This window comes from Amborella trichopoda, chromosome 10 (genome assembly GCF_054954075.1).
Source record: "Amborella trichopoda isolate Santa Cruz 75 chromosome 10, AtrichopodaSantaCruz75HAP2 v2.0, whole genome shotgun sequence".
NCBI lineage: Eukaryota > Viridiplantae > Streptophyta > Magnoliopsida > Amborellales > Amborellaceae > Amborella > Amborella trichopoda.
The window spans coordinates 45072420-45093802 of NC_142345.1; the positions used below are offsets into that span (position 1 = coordinate 45072420).

At 40.1% G+C, this 21383-nt stretch overlaps 2 protein-coding genes and 1 long non-coding RNA gene across 7 annotated transcripts; 1 reads left to right on the forward strand and 2 right to left on the reverse strand.

The window, feature by feature from the left end:
- Positions 1-147: 147 nt before the first annotated feature.
- On the reverse strand, positions 148-1132 carry LOC148780277 (uncharacterized). The gene is made up of 2 exons (XR_016042362.1): positions 974-1132; positions 148-537 (listed from the first exon to the last, which is right to left on the reverse strand). It is a non-coding gene; the product is annotated as an uncharacterized LOC148780277 (long non-coding RNA).
- Positions 1133-2306: 1174 nt separating this feature from the next.
- LOC105421677 (pentatricopeptide repeat-containing protein At2g13600) lies at positions 2307-5408 on the reverse strand. The gene has a single exon (XM_011629918.3). The coding sequence runs from the start codon at positions 5406-5408 to the stop codon at positions 3339-3341; it is 2070 nt and encodes a 689-aa protein (XP_011628220.1). The 3' UTR covers positions 2307-3338.
- An 881-nt stretch (positions 5409-6289) lies between these two features.
- On the forward strand, positions 6290-21330 carry LOC18447429 (myb family transcription factor). 5 transcript variants are annotated; one of them, XR_016042359.1, is made up of 9 exons: positions 6290-7807; positions 8457-8541; positions 13123-13234; positions 13386-13498; positions 18999-19096; positions 19221-19272; positions 19664-19738; positions 20689-20751; positions 20944-21330. XR_016042359.1 is itself a non-coding variant. In XM_088849319.1 (9 exons), exons 1-9 carry the CDS (start codon positions 6398-6400, stop codon positions 21080-21082), a joined length of 2172 nt encoding a protein of 723 aa, XP_088705445.1. In that variant the 5' UTR covers positions 6290-6397; the 3' UTR covers positions 21083-21330. The 5 variants fall into 5 exon arrangements, 2 of the variants coding, with proteins under 2 accessions (XP_088705445.1, XP_088705446.1); XR_016042360.1 differs by having other exon boundaries at positions 13386-13478; positions 19221-19297; XR_016042361.1 differs by having other exon boundaries at positions 13386-13478.
- The last annotated feature ends 53 nt before the right edge of the window (positions 21331-21383 follow it).

Consider the following 21383-nt stretch of genomic DNA (forward strand, 5'->3'; position numbering starts at 1 on the left):
GCATGAAATCACAGACATATATATATATATATATATATATATAGAGAGAGAGAGAGAGAGAGAGAGAGAGAGAGAGAGAGAGAGAGAGAGAGAGAGAGAGAGAGAGAGAGCCCAACTCCATTACATAAGCTATGACGGCCAAACTTACTCAAGATCATGACTGCAATTGATAGCATATCCACACTTGTTCACAGCATAGTTCTCAAAATGACTACCAACCCAATACCACCTTCAATGATCTATGATTTCACAAATAGGTAATTGTCGATGACAATGTGGTTTGCAGTTATCAATTCAAGGAGAGTTTAAATCGTACAATATCCTGGAAATATCAAGATAGTGTATAAAATTAAATAGGCCCCTTGAACTTTCCTTTTTTCAAGAATGAGCGAAATTAGGCCTCTAAAACTCCTTGTAAACTTGAAACCTACTCTTCCTCTCACATGACCAAGACCTTCTCTCTAAACTTATTGAGACATCACCAATTGTGGTCTTCTGCCTCAACCTTTCCCTCTCTTTCTTTAAGGTGGAAAATACCTAGCATAATTGAAATGATTAAGAAGGCATAAAACTCAATGAGAAAAACTCTGAAAAGAATGTTTATTAAAAGAAAAGTTCAAAGACTGAATTTTGTTAAAGGCTGAGAAGCAGGGGGGCTTTTGGGTTTCAATGTTCAAAAGTCGATAAGCTTACAAAAGTAATTCAGTAAACATATTTGAATTCTCTCTCTAAAATTCAAACTTTTAAGCGCTCTAGTCTCTAGAGTGAAATACCCTTGCACTCTGTTTAGAAAACTGAATGCTGTTACCCCTTCTACTGTCCTTTTGAACTCAATTTAGGCACACACACATACACCTATACACAACCAACATATCCGCTTACACTTACACTGAGAGGGGGGGAGATCTCAAACATGAGCTCCTTTTATAAACGATAAGGAAGATGAAATCTTAATCAAAAGGAAGGAACTCACCTGGCTTCAAAGAGATCGACTTGGACAAGAAGGGCCAAAGGAAGAATCCATGCATCTTCCTTCATATAGATAAACCATGGAAGACAACCCCCCCAACTTCTCCATGACTTTCCTCATGGCTGTCAGAAAGAAGATGAGTCCTTTCCCATCATACCGTACCTGAGCATGATACAGGACAATGTGGTGAGAAACATCGACTCTCCAGAACTTCTTTCAACTCAAAATTCCTTCTCAAACCTAACATGACCTCCAAATTCCACCACCTTATCCGACCTCTTGAGAACATGTTTCAAAGAAAGGTACCTTTCAGAGAATAGTGGAATCATGTGCAAATAAGACAGAGTTTATGCTTGGCAAGCTCATGCTTTCTAATTCGATTCTCTGCGGTTCATAGCTTACTTCATATGGAGCTCATGACAATTTGGAGTTCAAAAGGGTGATCGAGAGGCTTTTTGAGCTTCACCTTAAGAAGATCGGCTCTTTGAATATATATGTGGATTTAGAAGGTGGATTGGGGCTGGCAGAATGAGAAAGTTGATGAAAAGTGTGGTTAATAAGCAATTTAAGTTGGATTGATATAAAGAACAAAGTTCATTCATGTGTTCATGATGTAAGATAAGTTGCGTTCTTAAACAATATATATGATGAACAAAATACTAACTTTTAGGAAATATGGGGATGCTCAAAGCTTATATAGAGTGAACAGGTTGTATCATGTCTATGTTTGAGAAGTTTGACTAGTGGCAGGAACATGAACTTGGCTAAATTGTCCATCTTTATTGGTCGGTAAATTTCACATCAACGTAACTAGTTTTGAGTTTCACCAAATTAGTGAATTGTCCATCTCTATTGCTTGGAGTTTGAGTTTCCCTTGAGTAGCTTGAGTTGCATTTCTTCTTTCCTTCTTGTTGGCCCCCAAGTAACAGAGCTTAATTTTGGGCAGGTCGCAGATGTTGCTGGCCTCTGTCTCACACGCCCTGACATCAATGTGGTGAGAAACATTGGCTCTCAAGAACTTCTCAATTCAAAATTCTCTCTCAAACCTATCATGACCTCCAAATTCCATCACCTTATCCAACCTCTTGAGAACATGGATCGAAGAAAGGTACCTTCCAGAGAATACTGCAATCATGCGCGTATCAGATGAGTTTATACTTTGCAAGCTCATGCTTTCTAATTGAATTCTCTGCACTAATGACAGTTTGGAGTTCAGGAGAAGGGTGATCGAGAGGCTTTTTGAGCTTGACCTTAAGAAGATGGGCTCTTTGAATATATATGTGGATTTAGAAGATGGATGGGGTTGGTAGAGTGAGAAAGTCGATGAAAAGTGTGGTTAATAAGCAATTTAAGTTGAATTGAGATAAAAAACAATGTTCATACATGTGTTCATGATGTCATTAGGTTGCATTCTTAGACAGTATATATGATAAAAGAAATATTCAGTGAGGCTATAAGTCCCCATATAGCTACTTCCAACCACGTCCTTCTGGCCTACCCCTTGCCCTTTCAGTTTTAGGAAATACTCACTTCTGAGAAATATGGTAATGCTCAAAGCTTAGATAGAGTGCGAGGGTTATATGGTCTCCATGTTTGGGAAGTTTGACTAGTGGCAGGAACATGAACTTGACTAAATTGTCCATGTTTACTGGCTGGTAAGTTTCACATCAACGTAACTAGTTTGAGTTTCACCGAACTAGTGAATTGTCCATCTCTATTGCTTGGAGATTGAGTTAACCTTGAGTTGCTTGAAGTAGCCTTCTCTTGCACATTTTCTTCTATCCTTCTTGTTGGTCCCCAAGTAACAGAGCTTAATTTTGGGCAGGGTGGCAGATGTTGCTGGACTCTGTCTCACATCCCCTGATGTCAAGCCAACCCCCACCCCGCCACCTCCCTCCTCTCTTTCTCATGTGTATCCATGTGGATTATTTCTAGCAGATGGAGAATTCATAGAAGCAAACCATCAATCCGCTATGCCAGAAAATTTCTTTTGTACATATGAATACCTCAAGGATTCTCTTAAATGCTCAGTTTTCTACAAATGTTCATTGACATGAACAGAATGGATTATTTCTTCAAAACAATGACTTTCTTTTGGTGGGAAGGTCACAAATGGCTGATTTTACATGTTATATGCCTTTGTACCTTGGCTGTAAAACAAAGGTGAGAACAACACTACTAACTCAGCAGTAAGAACAAGTCTCAAAACCACACAAATTGAGAATTTGATGCAGATCAATAATGTGAATAAATTTGAGAATTGATTAATTATTATCATGCATGGAGAAACACAAATTTCTATCATGTTCTCCAACAGTAGATCACTATCCAACCAAAATGGACAACTCTCACCAAATTCATGTTCCTATTACTCATCAGCCATCTCAAACATAGAGGCAACATAACCTGCTCCTTTTGTTTGAGCTTCTAGCACTCTCAACATTGCATATATTTCATTTGTTTGAGAATGCGACCTATCTCTCACCATAAACACATGAATCTGGTTCTTAATCTCAATCCAACTACAACCTGGTTGCTTTATAATCCCTCTCGCTCTCATCAATTTTCTCACTCTACCAGCCTCTCGCCATCTCCCCAAATCAGTGAATATATTAGATAGAAGCACATAATAGCCTGAGTTCTTTGGATCAAGCTCGAAGAGCCTCTCTGCCACCCTTCTACCCAATTCTACATTTCCATGAACTCTACAGGCTGCAAGCAATGACCCCCATAAGATAGAATCGGGAGGCATGGGCATGCTAATTATAAACAGTTCTGCTTCGTTTAAAAGCCCAGCTCTACCCATGAGGTCCACCATGCATGTATAATGATCCTTCGTGGGTACCATGCCGTGCTCTTCGGTCATGGATCGAAAGTACTTCATTCCCTCTTCGACCAGGCCAGCATGGCTACATGCGCATAGAACCCCGATCATGGTAACATGATCTGGCTTCTCTAATGATGAGATCATCCTTTCATAGAGCTTGAGAGCTTCCATACCATGCCCATTCTGAGCATACCCCATGATCATCGCATTCCATGAGATCCTATCTCTCTCTTTCATCATCTCAAATGCTCGAAAAGCATCAATAATGCACCCACACTTTGCATACATATCAACAAGTGAGTTCCCTACAAATATGTCTGAGTCATGGGGCCCGGACTCGAAATGAAACCCTAGCTTGACGACATGGGTGTGAATTTGTCGACCATGTTCTAAGTCAGAGAGATTAGCGCAAGCTCCAAGCACATTGCCAAAGGTGTAGTGTGTTGGCTCGATAGCCTCGCGTTTCATGAGCTTGAAGAGACCAAGGGCGTCCTCTTCTCTCCTGCTCTGTGAATACCCCGCTATAAGAGCATTCCACGATATCACATTCCTTTCAGGCATCTTCTCAAACATAAGATATGCATCCCTGACACTCGAAAGCTTAGCATAACCTGAAACAATAGAAGTCCCCGACACGACATCTCTTACTGGCATCCAATCAAACACACGTCGAGCCTCCTCTACCATTCCGCATTTTGCGTACATATCCACCAAAGCATTTCCTAACACCAAATCGTCGCCATAGCCACACACAATTGAGTGCCCATGCACTTGGGTCCCGCACTTTGCTGAGAGGCCTGCACACGCGCTTGCTAGGCTTGCTAAGGTGACCTCATCAGGGCCGACCGCGACACACATTTTTAAGAACAAAGCCAACGCTTCAACTGCACGATTGTTTTGAACATAGCCTGTAATCAAACTATTCCATGACACCACATTACGCTCTGGCATTGCGTCAAAAACCTGACGAGCATGGTCAACAGCCCCACATTTTGAGTACAAATCTACGAGTGCGCTCCCCATGTAGACATCAGAGTAAAATGGGTTCTTTGCTATGCTCCCATGGATTTGTATGCCTGTTTCTAAAGCCATTAGCCCTGAACATGCACTCAAAATGCTAGCATATGAGAAGAGGTCAGGCTTGAAGCCTTCTTTGCGCATTCTCGTGAAGAACTCTAAGGCTTTGTTGCAAAAATTTTGCTTGGAGAGCCCTGAGATTATGGCATTCCAAGAGACCTCATCAGGTTGAGGCATTGAGTCGAAGAGAGAGAAAGCATTCGTCAAGTCATTCGATTTGGCATAGCCAGTGATCATTGTGTTCCAAGAGAAGGTATTTCTCTGCAGCATTTGATCAAACAGGGAGCGCGCACTATCAATGCTGTGACATTTGGCATATGCATCGATGAGGCGGTTGACAATGAAGACCTCGGTGGAGAACTGAGTTTTGAGGAGTCGAGAGTGGGTGGCTCGGGTGCCACTAATGGACTTCTGGTTGATGCATATTCGCAGGAGGTCAGCGAAGATGGTCGAGTTTGGGGGAGAGGGCGGGTTTCGAGAGAGAATTGTGAGTTGGGAGAGAAGTTCTTTCGAGCAAAAATTCCTCAAACTCATCTCTCAGGTCATGCTTGGGCAGGGGGTGATGAGAGAGAAAAGGTAATGTGACCATGTGGTTCATGAGCAAAGATTGGAGTCCGTTTTCGACGGAAAACCGACAGACCCAAACTATCTCTTGAAGCTCAAGGAAGCTGCCTGCCTTCTTTTGGATTGAAACTCATTACAAATTTCAGATTAACTGTGGCAATAAGTTCTCTCTAACTGAGAACTCCGAGCCTTTCTCTTAGAGAGCAAGAAGCTGAAGATCCCCGCCATTTTTCTGAGAGAGAGAGAGGCATGATGAATGAGGGGGTTTGTTTAAAAACTATTAGCCTCTCTCTCTCTCAAACACGATTTCAGGTCTACTGCAACTCTGCAGGTGACATTAGATAGAAGGTTGGGTTTTGGGGGCATTGGGATTGAAATCTGAATATTGCAGATTAACCACTACCGGACACATTCTTGCGTGAAAAACGAACTAATACATTACATTGCCGTCTTCTTACAGAAGAGAGAGAGAATCCAGGTATCTTCTTTGAGAGAGAGGATCTTGATTAAGCTTACTTCTCTCTCTCTCTCCACATTTGACTTCTCTCTCTCTCTCCACATTTGACTAGTCTCTGGCACCCCTCTCTCTCTCTACTGAAACTCAGAAACTTCAGCAAAGCTCGCCCTCATGCTCGATCCCTCTCTCTCTCTCTCGCTCTCTCTCTCTGTCTCAAACTTGCAAGCTGGGAGTCCCCGTCATTTTATGTTTTGCCACCTTAATCCCTAACCCTACCCGCCCTTTTCAGGGAAAGGGCAAAATAGTCATTTCGTTCGGGCCTTCCGCTATCGTAGTTTCGAGACCCAACAATATCTTATTTTTTAATCATTTGCTGCAAATGTAATTCACTCTCAAGTCTCAACCAATATTCGTTTATTTTCAATCTCTGAGCCAGTAGAGAGAGAAAGGTCGCGCAATTGTGCGGGTTGCAGAGTAAAAGGGGAGGAGGAATGAGAAGGAGATGAAGAGAGAGAAAGTAGCATCGCTGGTAATGGAGGAGAATCACGAGGAAGAAGCAGAAGAGGCAACTGGCACGAAGAAGAAGAGGAAGATGAAGAAGAAGAGAGAGAAACTAGAAGAGCATCCAGCTCAAGGGGAAACCCTAGCTCAAGAGGAGACGTCACGTGGAAGAACGAAGAGCAAGACAGAGAAGGGGAAATTGAGGGCTCAGGATGAAGCCCTGGAGAGAGGGTTGCACAGAGGAAGTGCAGGAGAGAAGTCCACAGAGAAGAAGAGGAGGGAAAAAGGCAATTTAATGGGTCATCGGGAAACCCCAGAAAGAGAATTGAGGAGTTGCGATACAAAGGGAAAATCCAAAGAGAAGAAGAAGAGAGAGAAAGGGGAACGAGATGCAGTTACAGAGCAGAAGTTTGAAAAGAAGAAGACAGAGAAACACCGAATGCTCGATCAGCTGGAAATCCTAGATAGTGGAACACAGGGAGCAGCTGCGGAGGACGAATCAAGAGAGAAGAGCAAGAGAGAGAAAGGGGGATCTTCGGCTCATGTTGAAACCCTAGCCCGTGAGATTCACAAGGAAGATGAAGAGATGAACGAGAAGAAGAGAAAGAAGAAAGAGAAACGAGAAAGGGAAGCTGGGGAAGAAACCCTTGCTTTGGAGTTGCAGAGAACAGATGCAGAGGACAACTCTGAAACTACGAAGAAGAGAGAGAAAGGTCACATTTTAGAGAAAAATAATAAGAAAAATAGGAGGGGTAAAGAAAAATGTCCAAGCCAAAAGGAAACCCTTCCCTCTGAGAACATTGAAAAGAAGAAGAAGAGAGAGAAAGAAAAATCACCAACTGAAATGGAGGGCTCTGAAAAAAAGAAGGGAGAGAATGGAGAATTTTCAGTTGAATTGGAGACTTTAGACAATGAAATGACAAGACCGACATCAGACAGGAAGAAGAAGAGGAAGATAAAAGAGACAGAGAGAAAAGAGTACTCTGAAACCATATCCAATGAAACACATAGACTGAATGCAGAGGAGGAGATGGATACAGGGCCAATTGAAAGCTTGAGTGAGAAAGACCGAAGATACAACATGGAAGAGAAGATTGAGAAGAAGAAGAAAAAAAAGAAGAGAGAGAGAGAAGAATTGAAAAAAAAGAAGAGAGAGAGAGAAGAATTGAAAAAAAAGAAGAGAGAGAGAGAAGAATTGAAAAAAAAGAAGAGAGAGAGAGAAGAATTGAAAAAAAAGAAGAGAGAGAGAGAAGAATTACCATCTGAAGGAACCAAGAAAGCCAAAAAAGTGAGATTTTCTGATGAAGTAGATATGATAGAGATACCAAACAGAAGTGGTCTGGTTCAAGGCAAACGTTTCTCTCCTGAGGAAGATGAACTAATAAAACAAGCTGTCTCTGATTATATCGAGGTACATAGTAAATTTTTAGCCAGTTTTAGCACTCGGTTTTGTGTTATTCATAATCTATTTATAATTGTTTTTTTTGGAATGACCTGAAGTTTAAAGAACTTGGCCCTTGGGTGTTTCAAAAGTTATAGCCCAATAGAATTTCAGCAAAAACTTGTCAAATATCAGGTGAAACACTATAACATAAATCAAAGTTTAAGGAACCATGAAATAATTCCATGAGAAACACGTAGTTTTTGTTTTTGTATTATTTGGTAATTTTTTTCATTTATGGCTCTTCCTCACTAAAAGTTTGCAAAATGACGAGAATTCACTGTCTTGAGATCTATGGTAATCATCTCTTTTAAGGTTTTCTTGGAAGAAGCTTGCAAAAATCTTGCAGAGTCCTCTTGACTTGAACTTGAAGTCATATTTTAGGGTCCCAAATGCCTTAGTTTCTAGGATCTGTTTATGCTTTTTATACTGACTTGTTTCTTGGTTGATATTCCATTCACATTGTTCATCCTAAAAGCTGGCATTGATGTGTTCATTTTCTTAATTTTTATAAAGGATGGCATGCAATAGCACACATTGTTTAATTGATGCGTTTTTGTATTTTATGGATGACATTCTTAAACTTTTGAGGTTAAAATGATGGAATGTTATCTTCTAGGAGCGTGGATTAGGTGAGGTTGGTGAGGATATGGTTTATAATAGTGGACGCCATAAAGAGACATGGAACTGTTGGAAAGAAATTGGTGAGCAATTACCTTTTATGCATTTTATTGTCATGTGGAACACCTTTGCTTTTTGGACAAATACATCTTGGGCATTTGTTATCCTTGCTGTTTGGATCTCACTTGCTAGTAGTCATATAGAGGTTTTATTCCATTTGCTTTCTGTGCATTTTGTGAGAAATATATGAAAAGAATGCGTTGAGAAAAATGGACAAAGGGACCAAGAGGAGGATGGCGTTTTATTCTGTCATCTCCACATGTTTCATGTCATGGGAGCTGGTTTGGATAGGGTGGGTAAGGCTTTCTCTCTCGAGAAATGAGGACACTTGGGTCCTAAATTAGGGTTTCTTTATCTAAGCATGTCTCTCTCTCTCCCTCTCTCTCTCTCTCTCTCTATATATATATATATATATATATATATTTATATATGTAAAATTGGGTTGATTATGGAGTTAAGATGGACCATGGGAGGAAACTAAAATGCTAGATGATCCATGGGCGGATTATCAAATTTTTGTTTTGTCATTATTGAAAAGGGTGCGTTTGTTGGGTGTTTTTTGGGGAAATTTTAAAGGATTACCCTTGGAAGCTTTGGGGGTTCAAATACCCTTCCCTTCCGCTGTTATTTGAACCTTTTTTTATAAATTCGTGGCCGTTTTGGCTTTGTAAACTTGTAGAGGATCGAGCTAGGACCATTTTGCCTCAAATTTCATTAAAAGAACTCTTTTGTGGGTGCAGATCACTTTTTTTACAAAGTTTTAACCTTCAAAATCACCTTCAACCTTCATAGGAACCATGACACATCTTTTAGGGTGTTCATGGGTCGAGTTGGGTTTGGGTTGGGGCCAACCCTGACCTGATCTGGAAGCTGAATGGGTGGACATAGACTTGGACCTAGACCCGACCAGGTCTAAGGCACCCACACATAGACCTGACCTAGGATAAACTAGAGAGACCTAGACCTCACCTAGGCTTTTTATATTTTATTTTATTTTTTTTAACATTTAATTAGATACAAAGAAATAAAATTTATTTTACACAACAAAAAATATTTATTAGAAATATTTTATACGACAAGTTTGATATCATATTTAATTTTATGCATGTATATTATATATTATAACATTGTCATGATGAGCTTGGTGAGCTCTCTCTCTCACTGTTTTCAGCTTGTTAATGATGTTAATGGATGGTGGGATGTTATGTTTAGGCATCAGCCCCCCTAGGCACCAATGCTCCAAACCCGGTCCCATATGTGTTCTCTCTCTTTCTCTCATAAGGAAGACCTCTCTCTCTCATGGAAGAACTCTCTTTCACACAAAACTGTCCTTCATACCCCTCCCCTTATTATTATTATTATTATTTTTGAAACGTCCGAACCCACTTTATTTTATAGTGTAGTGGATGAGTGAAGCTGTAAATATGAGTTATGCGGTTGAAGGCTTCTAGCTATAAAATATTATATCATCATCATCATAATCATTTCCCAAATAATTGGGGTTGGCAATATGAATCCTGGTCTGTCATTATGCTCTATTAAGGGTCATACTCTTAGTGAAGTCATAAGTCCCCATATCTTTTCAGACTACTTCCAACCACATCCTTTTGGGCCTACTCTTTGCCCTTTTAGAGCCTTCCACTTAAACTAACTCGCAGCTCCTAACAGGTGCTATACTGGGTTTGCACCACACATAGCCAGCCCACGTAAGTCTACTTTCTCTCATCTTATCACCTATGGGTGCCACGCTTAAATTTTCCCAAATGGATTCATTTCGAATTCAATATCTTCGTGTCTTGCCACTCATCCATCCCAACATCCTCATCTTCGCTACATTCATTCTATGGATATGTTGTTTTTTGTCTTCTCAACATCCCGTCGCATAGAGCAAAATTGGTGTCACAGTTGTCTTATGGTACTTGCCTCCAGCTTCATTGGTATGCGACGATCACATAAAATTCCTATTGCACATCTCCAGTTCGTCCACCTAGCTCTAATTATGTGTTTGACATCTTCCTCAATCTCTTCATTTTCTTGGATTATCGATCCAAGATATCGAAAGTGAGGTCCTTTTGATACTTCCTAGCCGTCAATCGTAACTACTTTCTCCTGTCTACTTCTATTATTACTAAAATTGCATTTCATATATTGTCTTAGTCCGGCTAATTTTAAGACCTTTAGATTCTAGAGCATCCCTCCAAAGTTCTAACTTTGTGTTGATGCCATTTTGGGTCTCATCGATCAAAACTATGTCATTTGCGAACAACAGGCACTACGGTACCTCATTCTGTAGGTGCCTAGTTAAGTCATCCATAACTAAGACAAAGAGATAAGGGCTCAATGCTGAACCTTGATGTAGACTTATTGTCACTGAAAACATACTCATCTCTCAACTAGTTGGTCGTACACTAGTTAATGTTCTATCATACATATTTCTCACCAAGTCGATGTAGTGACTGGAGACTCCTTTCCTTTCTAATATCCACCAAATCAAATCTTGAGGTACTCTATCATAAGCTTTCTCTAGAACAATAAAGACCATGTGGAGGCCTTTTCCCTTCACCCTAAACTTCTCTATCAGTTGCTTAAGTAGGAAAATAGCCTCGGTTGTTGACCTACTTGGCATAAAACCAAATTGGTTGTCAGATACACTCATTTCATGTCTTAGTCGTTGCTCAATCACTCTCTCCTAGAGCTTCATAGTACGACTCATAAGCTTGATTCCTCGATAGTTCATACAATTCTGTATGTCTTATTTGTTCTTGTAAATAGGTACCACAATACTTTTCTTCCATTCGTATGGCATTTTCTTTGTTTTCAACTCCTTGTTGAGCAACTTCGTTAGCCAGTCAATGCTAATCTCCCCCATGCACTTCTAAACCTCTATCGGGATACCATCTGGTCCTAAAGTCTTTCCTATAAAATATTATATAATAGTAAATTATATTATAACATATATTGTATAAAGATATAAAATGAAATGATAGTAGATTGTGTAATATATAATATTATTATAATAAAGTAAATAATTATATATTATAATAAATAATAATTATATATTATGTATTATAATAAAATAATTTAAATAAACAATTATATGATAAATATCATTAATTACATATTAAATATTTAAGTTGGATTGGGTCCTTACTTTTGGACCCGACCCAAAGATATTGGGGTTCTTACTTTTGGACTTGGACCCGACCCAACGATATCGGGGTTCTTAGGACCTAGATCCGGATGGGTCGACCCGACCCGCTAACCACCTTTGTATATCTTATATAGATGGATAGGGGGTTGAGTGAAGAACTTGTTTGCAAAATTTCAGCTTAAGATTCCTCTTGGCTTGAGAGAAATCAACCACGGATTGGCTCGATGTCATCCAGGCTGCAACACATGAACTTTCTTCAACCACCAACTTTATGCTTTGATCTACCCATGATCGACGCTAGAAAACCCCTTGATAGGCAAATGTATGGAAAGGGCATTGAACAAGGAAAATCATGTTCCCAATTTCTGCCAATTTCCCCATGGGAATTAGAAGAAATGGGCAAAAGAAAATGGGAGTATTGACCTCTTTTTTTGTTGTGTTTTGGCTATGGTGAATAGTACCTGCAGTAGCATTTGAATATTTTTCTACCATAAAGAAAATGATACCAAATGATGAGAGGAGGCATTGAATTTTAGATTTAGGTTTTCTGTCATCGTGCAAAGTTTCAGCTCCGTCGGGTACCATTTTCGGGGGTCCTTTGACCCACTTTTTCCATTCTACCAGGCCACTATCTGTGCTACAAAGGTTTCCACTTGCATATCTCGGGCTTCCTATATCGGAATGGCCTGATTTTTGGGGGGTAACTTCGGAGTCTCTTAGATTAGATTTTAGCCCATCTCGATACCCGTTTGCAACTGTCTTGGTACAGTTTGACCCTCGACCCTTATTAGCTGTCCAATCGTGCGTTTTGGATCGCAACTGAGCCCAAAGCCCACCAGCACCAATAATGAGGTTCCTCCAAAATTGGCCCTGGTGTGTATTAGTTGGAGGGGTTTCCTGGGAATTTCTGACTTTTCCAGTAGTTTCTGGCGTATATGTTACTGGTTTCTTGTTGGAGTGGACGAACATGCAATTTCGCAGTTGGCACTTGCCTTTGATTGGAACCATCATCTCTCCGTGCCTCTTAAGGGTTTTTCAGGCAGGTTGAAGCCCCCAATCCCTGCCCCTAGGTTTTAAGCCTATTCTCAAGAATAGGTTGCAATGTACGGTTGGTGGATGCTTTGATATAGATATACACCCCAAATGATGCAAGTTTCAGTCACACTAAGTAGATTATGTAGGGCCATCTATTTTTGCTAGTCATATTGCCATTTGGAACTTTCTCTACTACTTAAACAGTAATAGATGAGACAAAATGCCCATAACTTTGTTAAATCATTGTTATTAATTATTTACATTTCCTTTTCATTGTGACTCAAACGCTTGAGTACCTTCATGGTTTTTCTTATGGATATGCTACACTCTTTTTTGCTTTCCATTTGTGGATAAGCTGTTTGTATTTACCTTGTTAGTCATTTTTCTCTTTAAGAGTTTTATTTTGATGTTGTTAAAGCTGCAAGTTTACCGTGGAGACCTGTAAAGAGTGTCTATGTGCGGGCACATGTTTTAAGAGAAAGGTCTGAACTGCGCAAATGGAGTGCTGAAGAAATTGAGACCCTCAAAAGGTTTGTCCTTCCATTTTTAATGATTAGTGATTAGCCATTTCAATTTGCACACTCTTTTGGCTGGATATTTTAATTTAATTAATTTGTCTGAATTGATTGCACCTAAATAGGCTGCCTTTAGTAATTATACGAACTAATTTCCACTTTCTAGGCTCCACCAAGAGCATGGAAATCAGTGGAAGAAAATGGCGGTGGAGCTTAGCAAACATAGGTGTCATGTAAAAGACACCTGGCGGAGGATAAGGTTGGAAAACAGGAAAATGGGTAATTTATTCTTTTCGTCAACCAGTGGTATTTGACCATTGTCCGTTAGTGATATGCAATGTTTTTTATTTTCTATGATTATTTAATTGCATTATTCTATTCAAGCGAATGCTTTTCTGACCTGGCTTATGCATTGTGTCAGTCATTGATTATACGAGCTATTTATATCACTCTGATGCAGCTTTTGAATGCCTTGTTGCATCTTCCATTGGATATGCCAATCTTGTTAAGTGTAAGGCGATGGTTTGACATGTCTTTATTGTCAGGTTTTCTTAATGCCATTGTATACAGTTTTGAATCATCTTGCATTTTAGTTATTTACATACCAATTTCCAGGTGACTTCAGTTATCCAAAATCACGAGAGTTTTCTTTGTCACATTCTGTGTTGCAACTTGGCTTTTCACGGACATTTAGATTTTCTTTGAAGTAACTTATTTACATCTCCACATGAGGTTTCATACTTCCAATACTGGACAAGCAACCCATTCATTATTTTTGTTGAAAGGCCAAAGGTTGCTCCTCATTTTACCTCACTAGTTGATGGATATCACTTACCTGAACTTGCTGGTCGGCTCTGGTTTTTGGTCAAATAAAAACCCTTTCTTAAAACCGTGGTGCCTCCTCTCCTTGTGCTCTAGAAAGAGTGACGCGGAGAGATGACGTGTGTGTGGTTCGAACCAACAAATGAAAGTTTGTGAGGTAAGGCTTACCTCACGAGGTGGGGTCGAGACACACCTGGGCGTAAAGCCCTCTTAGATCACAATTCGGAAAGCCCATCGACCTCTCGGCTTGGTTTGATTTCGGCTCCCTTGCATTGAGCTGCGCTTTGATTCACACGTTTTGGGATGGCTTGAAGAGGGTTGGCGACCCTCGGTTCGTCTTGAAGAGGTTGAAAGTGATAGGGGGCTGGTTTAAAGGGTTGGGTTTATGGGCTTTAGGGGTTAAAGGGTGGGTTGAGGGTTAAAGGTTTAAGAGGAAGAAGGAAATAAAACAAGAAGAAAAAGGCAAAGGAAATGAGAAAACGGGAGAAGGGGAGGAGATCACTCGTCAATCTGATAGCCTTCCGACGTTAGGTATTACTGGAAGCAACAAAAAGAGTATTAGACCGAAGCCTAAATACCCCAGACGATTCTTAAGGTCCTCAGAAGAGCCTCACAAAGAGTGTTCGAGTGAGTGATAAGTGAAGAAGTGATTAAATCAAGTGGGAAAGAGGAGTGAAACAGATGAAAAAGAAGCACAAAGAGGTGAGAAAGGAAGAGGGGACTCCTTAATGCTCGGATGGCCGTCCGGCGTTCCCTCCCCCATGAGGTATTATCGGGAACGACAGAAAGAGTATTAAACCGAAGTCTAAATACTCCGGAGGAGTCTTAAGGTCGCTATGTTAGGGGACGAACCTACTGCACCATGCGCCTCAGAAGAGCCTCACAAAGAGTAGTCCGAGCAAGAGAAGTGGAGTATGAAGATGAAGAGAGGGATGAAGTAGAAGAGAGAAGAAGAGAGAATGAGAGAGTGGGAAAGAGTAAAAGGGGAGAGAGAATGAGAGGATAAGAGAGAGTAAGCGAAAGGGGGAGAGAATGAGAGAGTGAAAGAGAGAAGAGTCGGAGATGGAGATGGAGAGGGAGAGGGAGAGGGAGAGGGAGAGGGAGAAAGAGAGAGAGATTTGGGGAGGAGAAGGGTGGGAGAGGGAGAAAGAGAGAGAGATTTGGGGAGGAGAAGAGTGGGAGTGGGAGAGGGAGAGGGAGAGAGAGAGAGATTGGGGGAGGCCAACCGGCGGCTGAGCTGCTTGTTCGTAGAGGAAGGGGGGGAGAGAAAGAGGGGAAAGTGGGGGAGAGGCAGGCCGGTGGCTCTCTAAGAGAGAGAGGGGCGAACCGGCGGTTCGGGAACGAGAACCAGAGTAAATTAGCACATGGCTCGGTCGACATATGAGGCAGGCATTTCTTTCAATGTTGTTTGCCTAGGCAGCTTCTACACCATGTGGAGACAATTGGCCAATGTGGGCCGCAGATTCCTTAGCCAAAGAGGAGCCTACTAGAAAATTTTTTGTAACTGATTTGCCTTAAATTCATGAAAAGAAGACTAATCTGCCTTAGCACCGGTTAAGCGAGGCCTCAGTTTTTGAAAAAAAACTGCACCTGGCTTTTTAAGTGTGAGTGAAACCATGTGAACGGATAAGTTCTATACCATACAAGTTGTCAATTTTATCAAAAAAAAAAAAAAAGGAACGATATTTTCAGGGTGGCAGGGTTAGCAGGGTTGAAAAATGGTTTCATTGCTCAATTGTGTCTACCTCAAGTTATGGGTTACATTCAAGAGTAATTTAATTTGAAAGATCCTGAAATTTGTGTTTTTGAGTAACGGTTTGAAGGTCCAAGGAATTGAGGTTTTCCCTTCAAGCTCTTAAATAAGATTCAAGGGATTGTATTTTTCCTTCATAAGAGTTGGTTCTCTGAACATTCTTAACGAAACATATTAGCACACCATTTGAAGATGCATATGTAGGGCTGAGAATTTACCCAGTTTGGATCTGAAACCCGAATTTTGGATCCTATTCGGATCTGGGTATGGATCCAAGATTTGGACCATAGTTAAGGGAACCGTGTGGGTAGGGGTGACGATCCCGCTTCGGAACCTCGATCCCACGGTTTCTACAGGGGATCTTGTAGGGTCCTCGGTTTTTTGATTTTGGGATCTCTCTCCCAAAAAAAGGGGACCACTTCCATCCATCAGTGGAATCCAGTTTCATATCGAAATAGATCCCCGCTCCCATCAACCATGGTCCAAGGTTTTGGTACATTAAAATCTTGAATTCCATGTTTGTGAGATCTACTTTCATTAATGGATGATACCAGGTTAGAGATTGGCATTGTCCCAAGTTCTCATTATTTTTGGAATCAGAAGTTCCATGATGGTAAAATCTAGTGCCTTTTTCGCATAGCACGTAGTTTTATTATTTTAGATTCTTAATTTGAACTAGGCATAGTCTAGAGCGACCTATTGCTTTATTAAGTCCGTGTATTCCATCCCTCTTACTTGTGAGAATATATAATGCATTTAACCTCTTATATTTATGATGTCCTATTGTTTTAGATTCTTAAATCACAATGATGAATGATGAATCCATAGATATTCTTTGATGTTTTCTTTTATTTCAAATAAGCCATCCCTCTTGGTTGTGTGATGAGAATATATGCTTTCATTTCAATCTTTAAATTTACAGGAGTCTTCTTTAACATCAAAGAGAGAGAGAGAGAGAGAGAGAGAGAGAGAGAGAGAGAGAGAGAGAGAGAGAGAGAGAGAGTAGTCCATCTTGTCCTTGCCCCTTTGGAGAGTCAGCCTTTGAGAAACAATGGAAGCAGAGGAGACTACGTTCGAAGAAGATGACCATTGAGTGGTAGGATTTTGGTTTGTCGGGGATTTATAGGGAATGGTGCATGCCAAACTTGTGTCATGGCCTAAAGATGTAGTGAGAGGGACTTGCCTTAGTAATGAAGCGCTTTGACGAGCCCCGTCATTAGCATCAAGGTAGCCGCCCAATGCTTCTAATGCCCCAACATCATCCTCGAGGTGCTTAATTCCTCTAGATCAAAATCCCATCCTTGAGGTGGTCATCATCATAAGGACCTTAATTCCTCTACTTGAAGAATCTTGATATTAGAACACGAGGAACCCTGTTGTAAACAAACTTAAACCTCGATTTCCTTAACCAAAGAAAACCGTACTAGCTCTACTTGACAACCTCGTTTTATGGATGGTGGGGCTTAGATTCATGCTAGTTAAAACCTCGAACCCATTGACATGGGATCTTACTCCCATAAACCTAAGGATCTCGTTCCCTATCTTGTTCATTGTATGAATGCCGATCCAACCTCAGGGAGCTCCCGCGATAGGGCGGTTCAGCGATTCCTGAACTAATCCCAATCCTGTTTTCGCCTCCAACAACTATGATTTAGACCCAACGGGTCGAATCCAGATCTAAATGTTGTATCTGACTTACTGTTCGGATCAGATCCGGGTCCAAATGTTTGCATCTGAATTACTGTTCGGATCTGAATCTCTGTGCCAAGCCACCATTGCAATTGGAACTGGAGGTGTAATGGGGTTTGGCCAAAAGCTACCTATGCCAACAAATTTGATGGTGACTCAAGCTTTTGATCCAAATTTTGGTGCACCAATGGGTAGCTTAGGTTTCAGGGGTGATTTAATGGCTGCTCAGCCTCCATATCTAGGAACATTTCAAGGGGTTGGCAATGTCGGTTTTCTAAGAGTAGCTGCACACTTAAAAATGCGTTTCTTGGTCGTGGAATGGGAAGTACTGCGATGGTTTTGCCTAGTGTTAGAAAAAAACGGATCGGTGACCCGAATCGGTCACACCCATTTTCGTGCCGGATCGGAAAATCGGTGGATCGGATTGGAGAATCGGCTGAATCAGCAATTTTTGTCCCAATTGTTTTTCAAAAAATCACTATAAATCTCTAAAAATTGTGTTCTTTTATTTTCTGAAAGAAATTACAAGGGGCGCATTATGTACTTTCTAAAAATAGGTGAATACTGAGAGTCTGAGACGCTCTTTTCCTGTTTGGATGTCTGTTGTATTAACCATTCATTCATATTACTAAAAAACAGAGCCTATAATAATCAAGGATAGAAATATAGAGTCCAAATAGAGTTGTATAAAACCCCTCTCTAGATATGTGGCCTGCGTAACTGGTTGTCACTTTGGGATCTCAAAGCCTAGATCCAAATGGGCCAGGCTTGGGATTCATCCACCAACTTACATTTTATCAATGTTTGAGGTGTTGCAAATATGAACGAAATGGACACATCAATCAAAGAAGAGAAAACACGAATAAATTAATAATGCGTAGAGAAATTGCTCAAAATGTTAAGCTCCCAATAATTTGATTTTTGTTCCATTAGGATCATTTTGCTCATTTCAGCTGTATATTGAAAGTTTGAAACTAGGAAAAAAATATAAGAAACAATGGTGTTTAGTTTATCTATTATTGTTCCATTTTGTAATTACTGGGAACCGCTTTATTTTTATAATGAGCACCCATCCTATGGGTAGCCTCTCTTTCTTAGTCATAAGTTAACAATCCTCTATACTGAAGTCAACAGTTGAAAAAAAAGAAAATAAAGAATACTGAGAACAGCTTTGAATTTCTTAATAATCTTGTCCTTGTCTATGCTCTGAGAAGTACAATGACCCAAGTGTTTCCATTTCTTTGGGGTTTGAGGGTTTACATGTGAGCATGGATTGGAGCTCTTGTCTAGGATTCAAGGTTGGGTTTGAATCTCATGTCTACCAAAGGTAAAAAGTACCTTGGGATTTTAATTGTCTGTCTCTGTCTTAATGTCCTACGCCCCAGACACATGCTTTGTAAAATAAGGGAAAAGGAAGACATGCTTTAAGGAAGGACATGCTTAACATATGCCCATCTGTAAAACCCGTGGTCCAAATTCCTTCATATCTGGGCTTATTTACTTGTCATTTTGCAGGGCACTGGTCTCAAGATGAGTATCAAAAGTTATTCGATTTGGTCAATGCGGATTTGGAAAAAAATGTCCACAGGGAAAAAAATACGAAATATGGCATGGTTCGCATACTCTTCTTCAATTTTGCCTTTTTAAGTTTGTCTCAGTATATAGCTTTTCCTCTATGATAATAATGGCAATACTAGGCTTTTATTACATTCTTTTCTTTGTTGTTTCTTGAGGCAGTTGCGAGATAATATATCTTGGGGAGCGATTAGCGATGAACTTTCTACTCGAAGTATGTGCTTTTGTTGTGACAAATGGTTTGTATTCTCACTTCAAAAGTAGCATTTTGTTATATGCATTTTGCCTCCGTAAACTTTTGCTTAATGGAAGGATGAGAGGGTGTACCTTTGTATGATTGATGATGGTACAGAACCATGGCATCTACCATTGGTTCTCAGTATTGGACCGTGGAGATAAATAACTATACGTGCGTGAATCCGTGGACTATGGTCAATCTCCACCATCCAACATTTAGAATAGGTGGTAGATGGCCCATCTCTGTCCCAAATTCGTTAAACCAGCTGTATATGTGATATACTTTCTGTGGAAATAGTAGATGATATTCTAGCTTATGCTAGTTCATCTGATAATTTATTTTTCTTTTACCTTGATTATCTTTCCAGGTATGATCAGTTGGTGTCTCGCATGGTAAAAGATGGGATTTGGGATAATGCAGATGATCAGAGATTGCTCAAAGGGTACTGTTTTTCATTTCTGTGGATTCTGTTCACCGTTTTTTATTTGTGTTGTACCTGTGTCCGGGTGACACATCTTAGTCTGTGATATTTGCCAATGAAAACCTACCCAATATTAAAAAGGATCGCTGAGCAAACTTGTGAGCTGCCCTAGCTCAAATCAGGAACCTGGTGAGTCTGAACTCTGAATGCAAAACCCATGGACTCGTCCCAAGTCTTACCATATTTTGACATTATCAATTCTTTTATAGACATGGCCAAGTCAAGTTGGGTGACACGGGCTTGGGATCCTAGCAAGTTATGACTTGAGTCTGGTTCTTAAAAGCTGGGTGACTCAGGCTTAGCGTGGGGTTCTTCTTTGAAATTTGAATTATCAATCATTTGAATCAGAGACTTATTGACTAACTGGTAGGAGGAAATAATTTGTACCAGCCAGTGTTCGCAAAACTGGGCGATCTAATCGTTAACCGCCCGGTTAGATCAGAACCGGTTTTGGGCGGTTTTGGTTATCAACTGATATTTAGAAGAAAAAAATTCAAAAAAATCTATATAAATTACAAAAAATATGGAATTTGATTGGTTATGCATTTTTTAATATTCTTGATATTATGGTAAAGATTAAAAATTGTTTTGGTCATTAATACTCACTTTTAATCATTATTTATATGCTTTTCGTGTTTTGTTTTAATCATTATTTATATGCTTTTCGTGTTTTAGTATATTTTTTTTTTGTTTCTTTTTTATTTTTTTCAACACCTTTTTGACCGCCCGGAACTTGCCAGGTTAGAGCGGTTGAATCGGCTGGTTAGGCCGGTTAAACCGCTTCTGGGCCCATGTCCAGTTAACCGTTCCGGTTCAATTTTGCAAACACTGATTTGTACAGATAAAAAGGATGGATAGGATAGACCAATAACTTTTATTTGTTTCGCTAACTTTTCATACTTAAATTGTAGACTTTTGGAGTCAAATGCTTGTTGTGTGGAAGAAGTCGATTGGGATGATCTTATAGAGAACAGGTACCGACCACTGGTTTTCTTCATGCTTGTTGAGAGAGATTCATACTTGTTGAGAGAGAGAGAGAGAGAGAGAGAGAGAGAGCATGGCAGTGGTGTTCTTGTATTTCAATGATACTTGGCTTTGGTTCATCTTGAAAGCGGTACACTTCTTTATAGATGTGTTTGAGTGAATTTTAATTTTATGTTTTGCAGGGATGGCCAAACTTGTCGTAGACGTTGGCAACAGATGACGAAACACATTGGGAAGAATCGGATTAAACCATTCCTAGAGCAAGTACACCTTCTTGCGAGCCGATATTCTCCTAAGCTATTGGAGGACCCAATTGTTTGAGAAATCTCCCTCTCTCTGTTTGAGAATTCTCCCTCTCTTTCTCACATGTTACATGTGTATGAAATTCTAATATGTGGATTCATGTGCTCAAACACACACACACTCATGTTAGATGCAATAACAAATGCGAATTTGTGTTAATGTGCTCAAGCACGAGCAGATGTGTGCGTTTTTCAAATTCTCCCGATAGTGGAATGAGTAATGTACATTTTCGGATGAGAGCATATTATCAACTGTAAATTTATTTATCTATGTGCTCAAATATAAGTACCTGGACGCTTCTCTCTCTCTAGATGTGTAT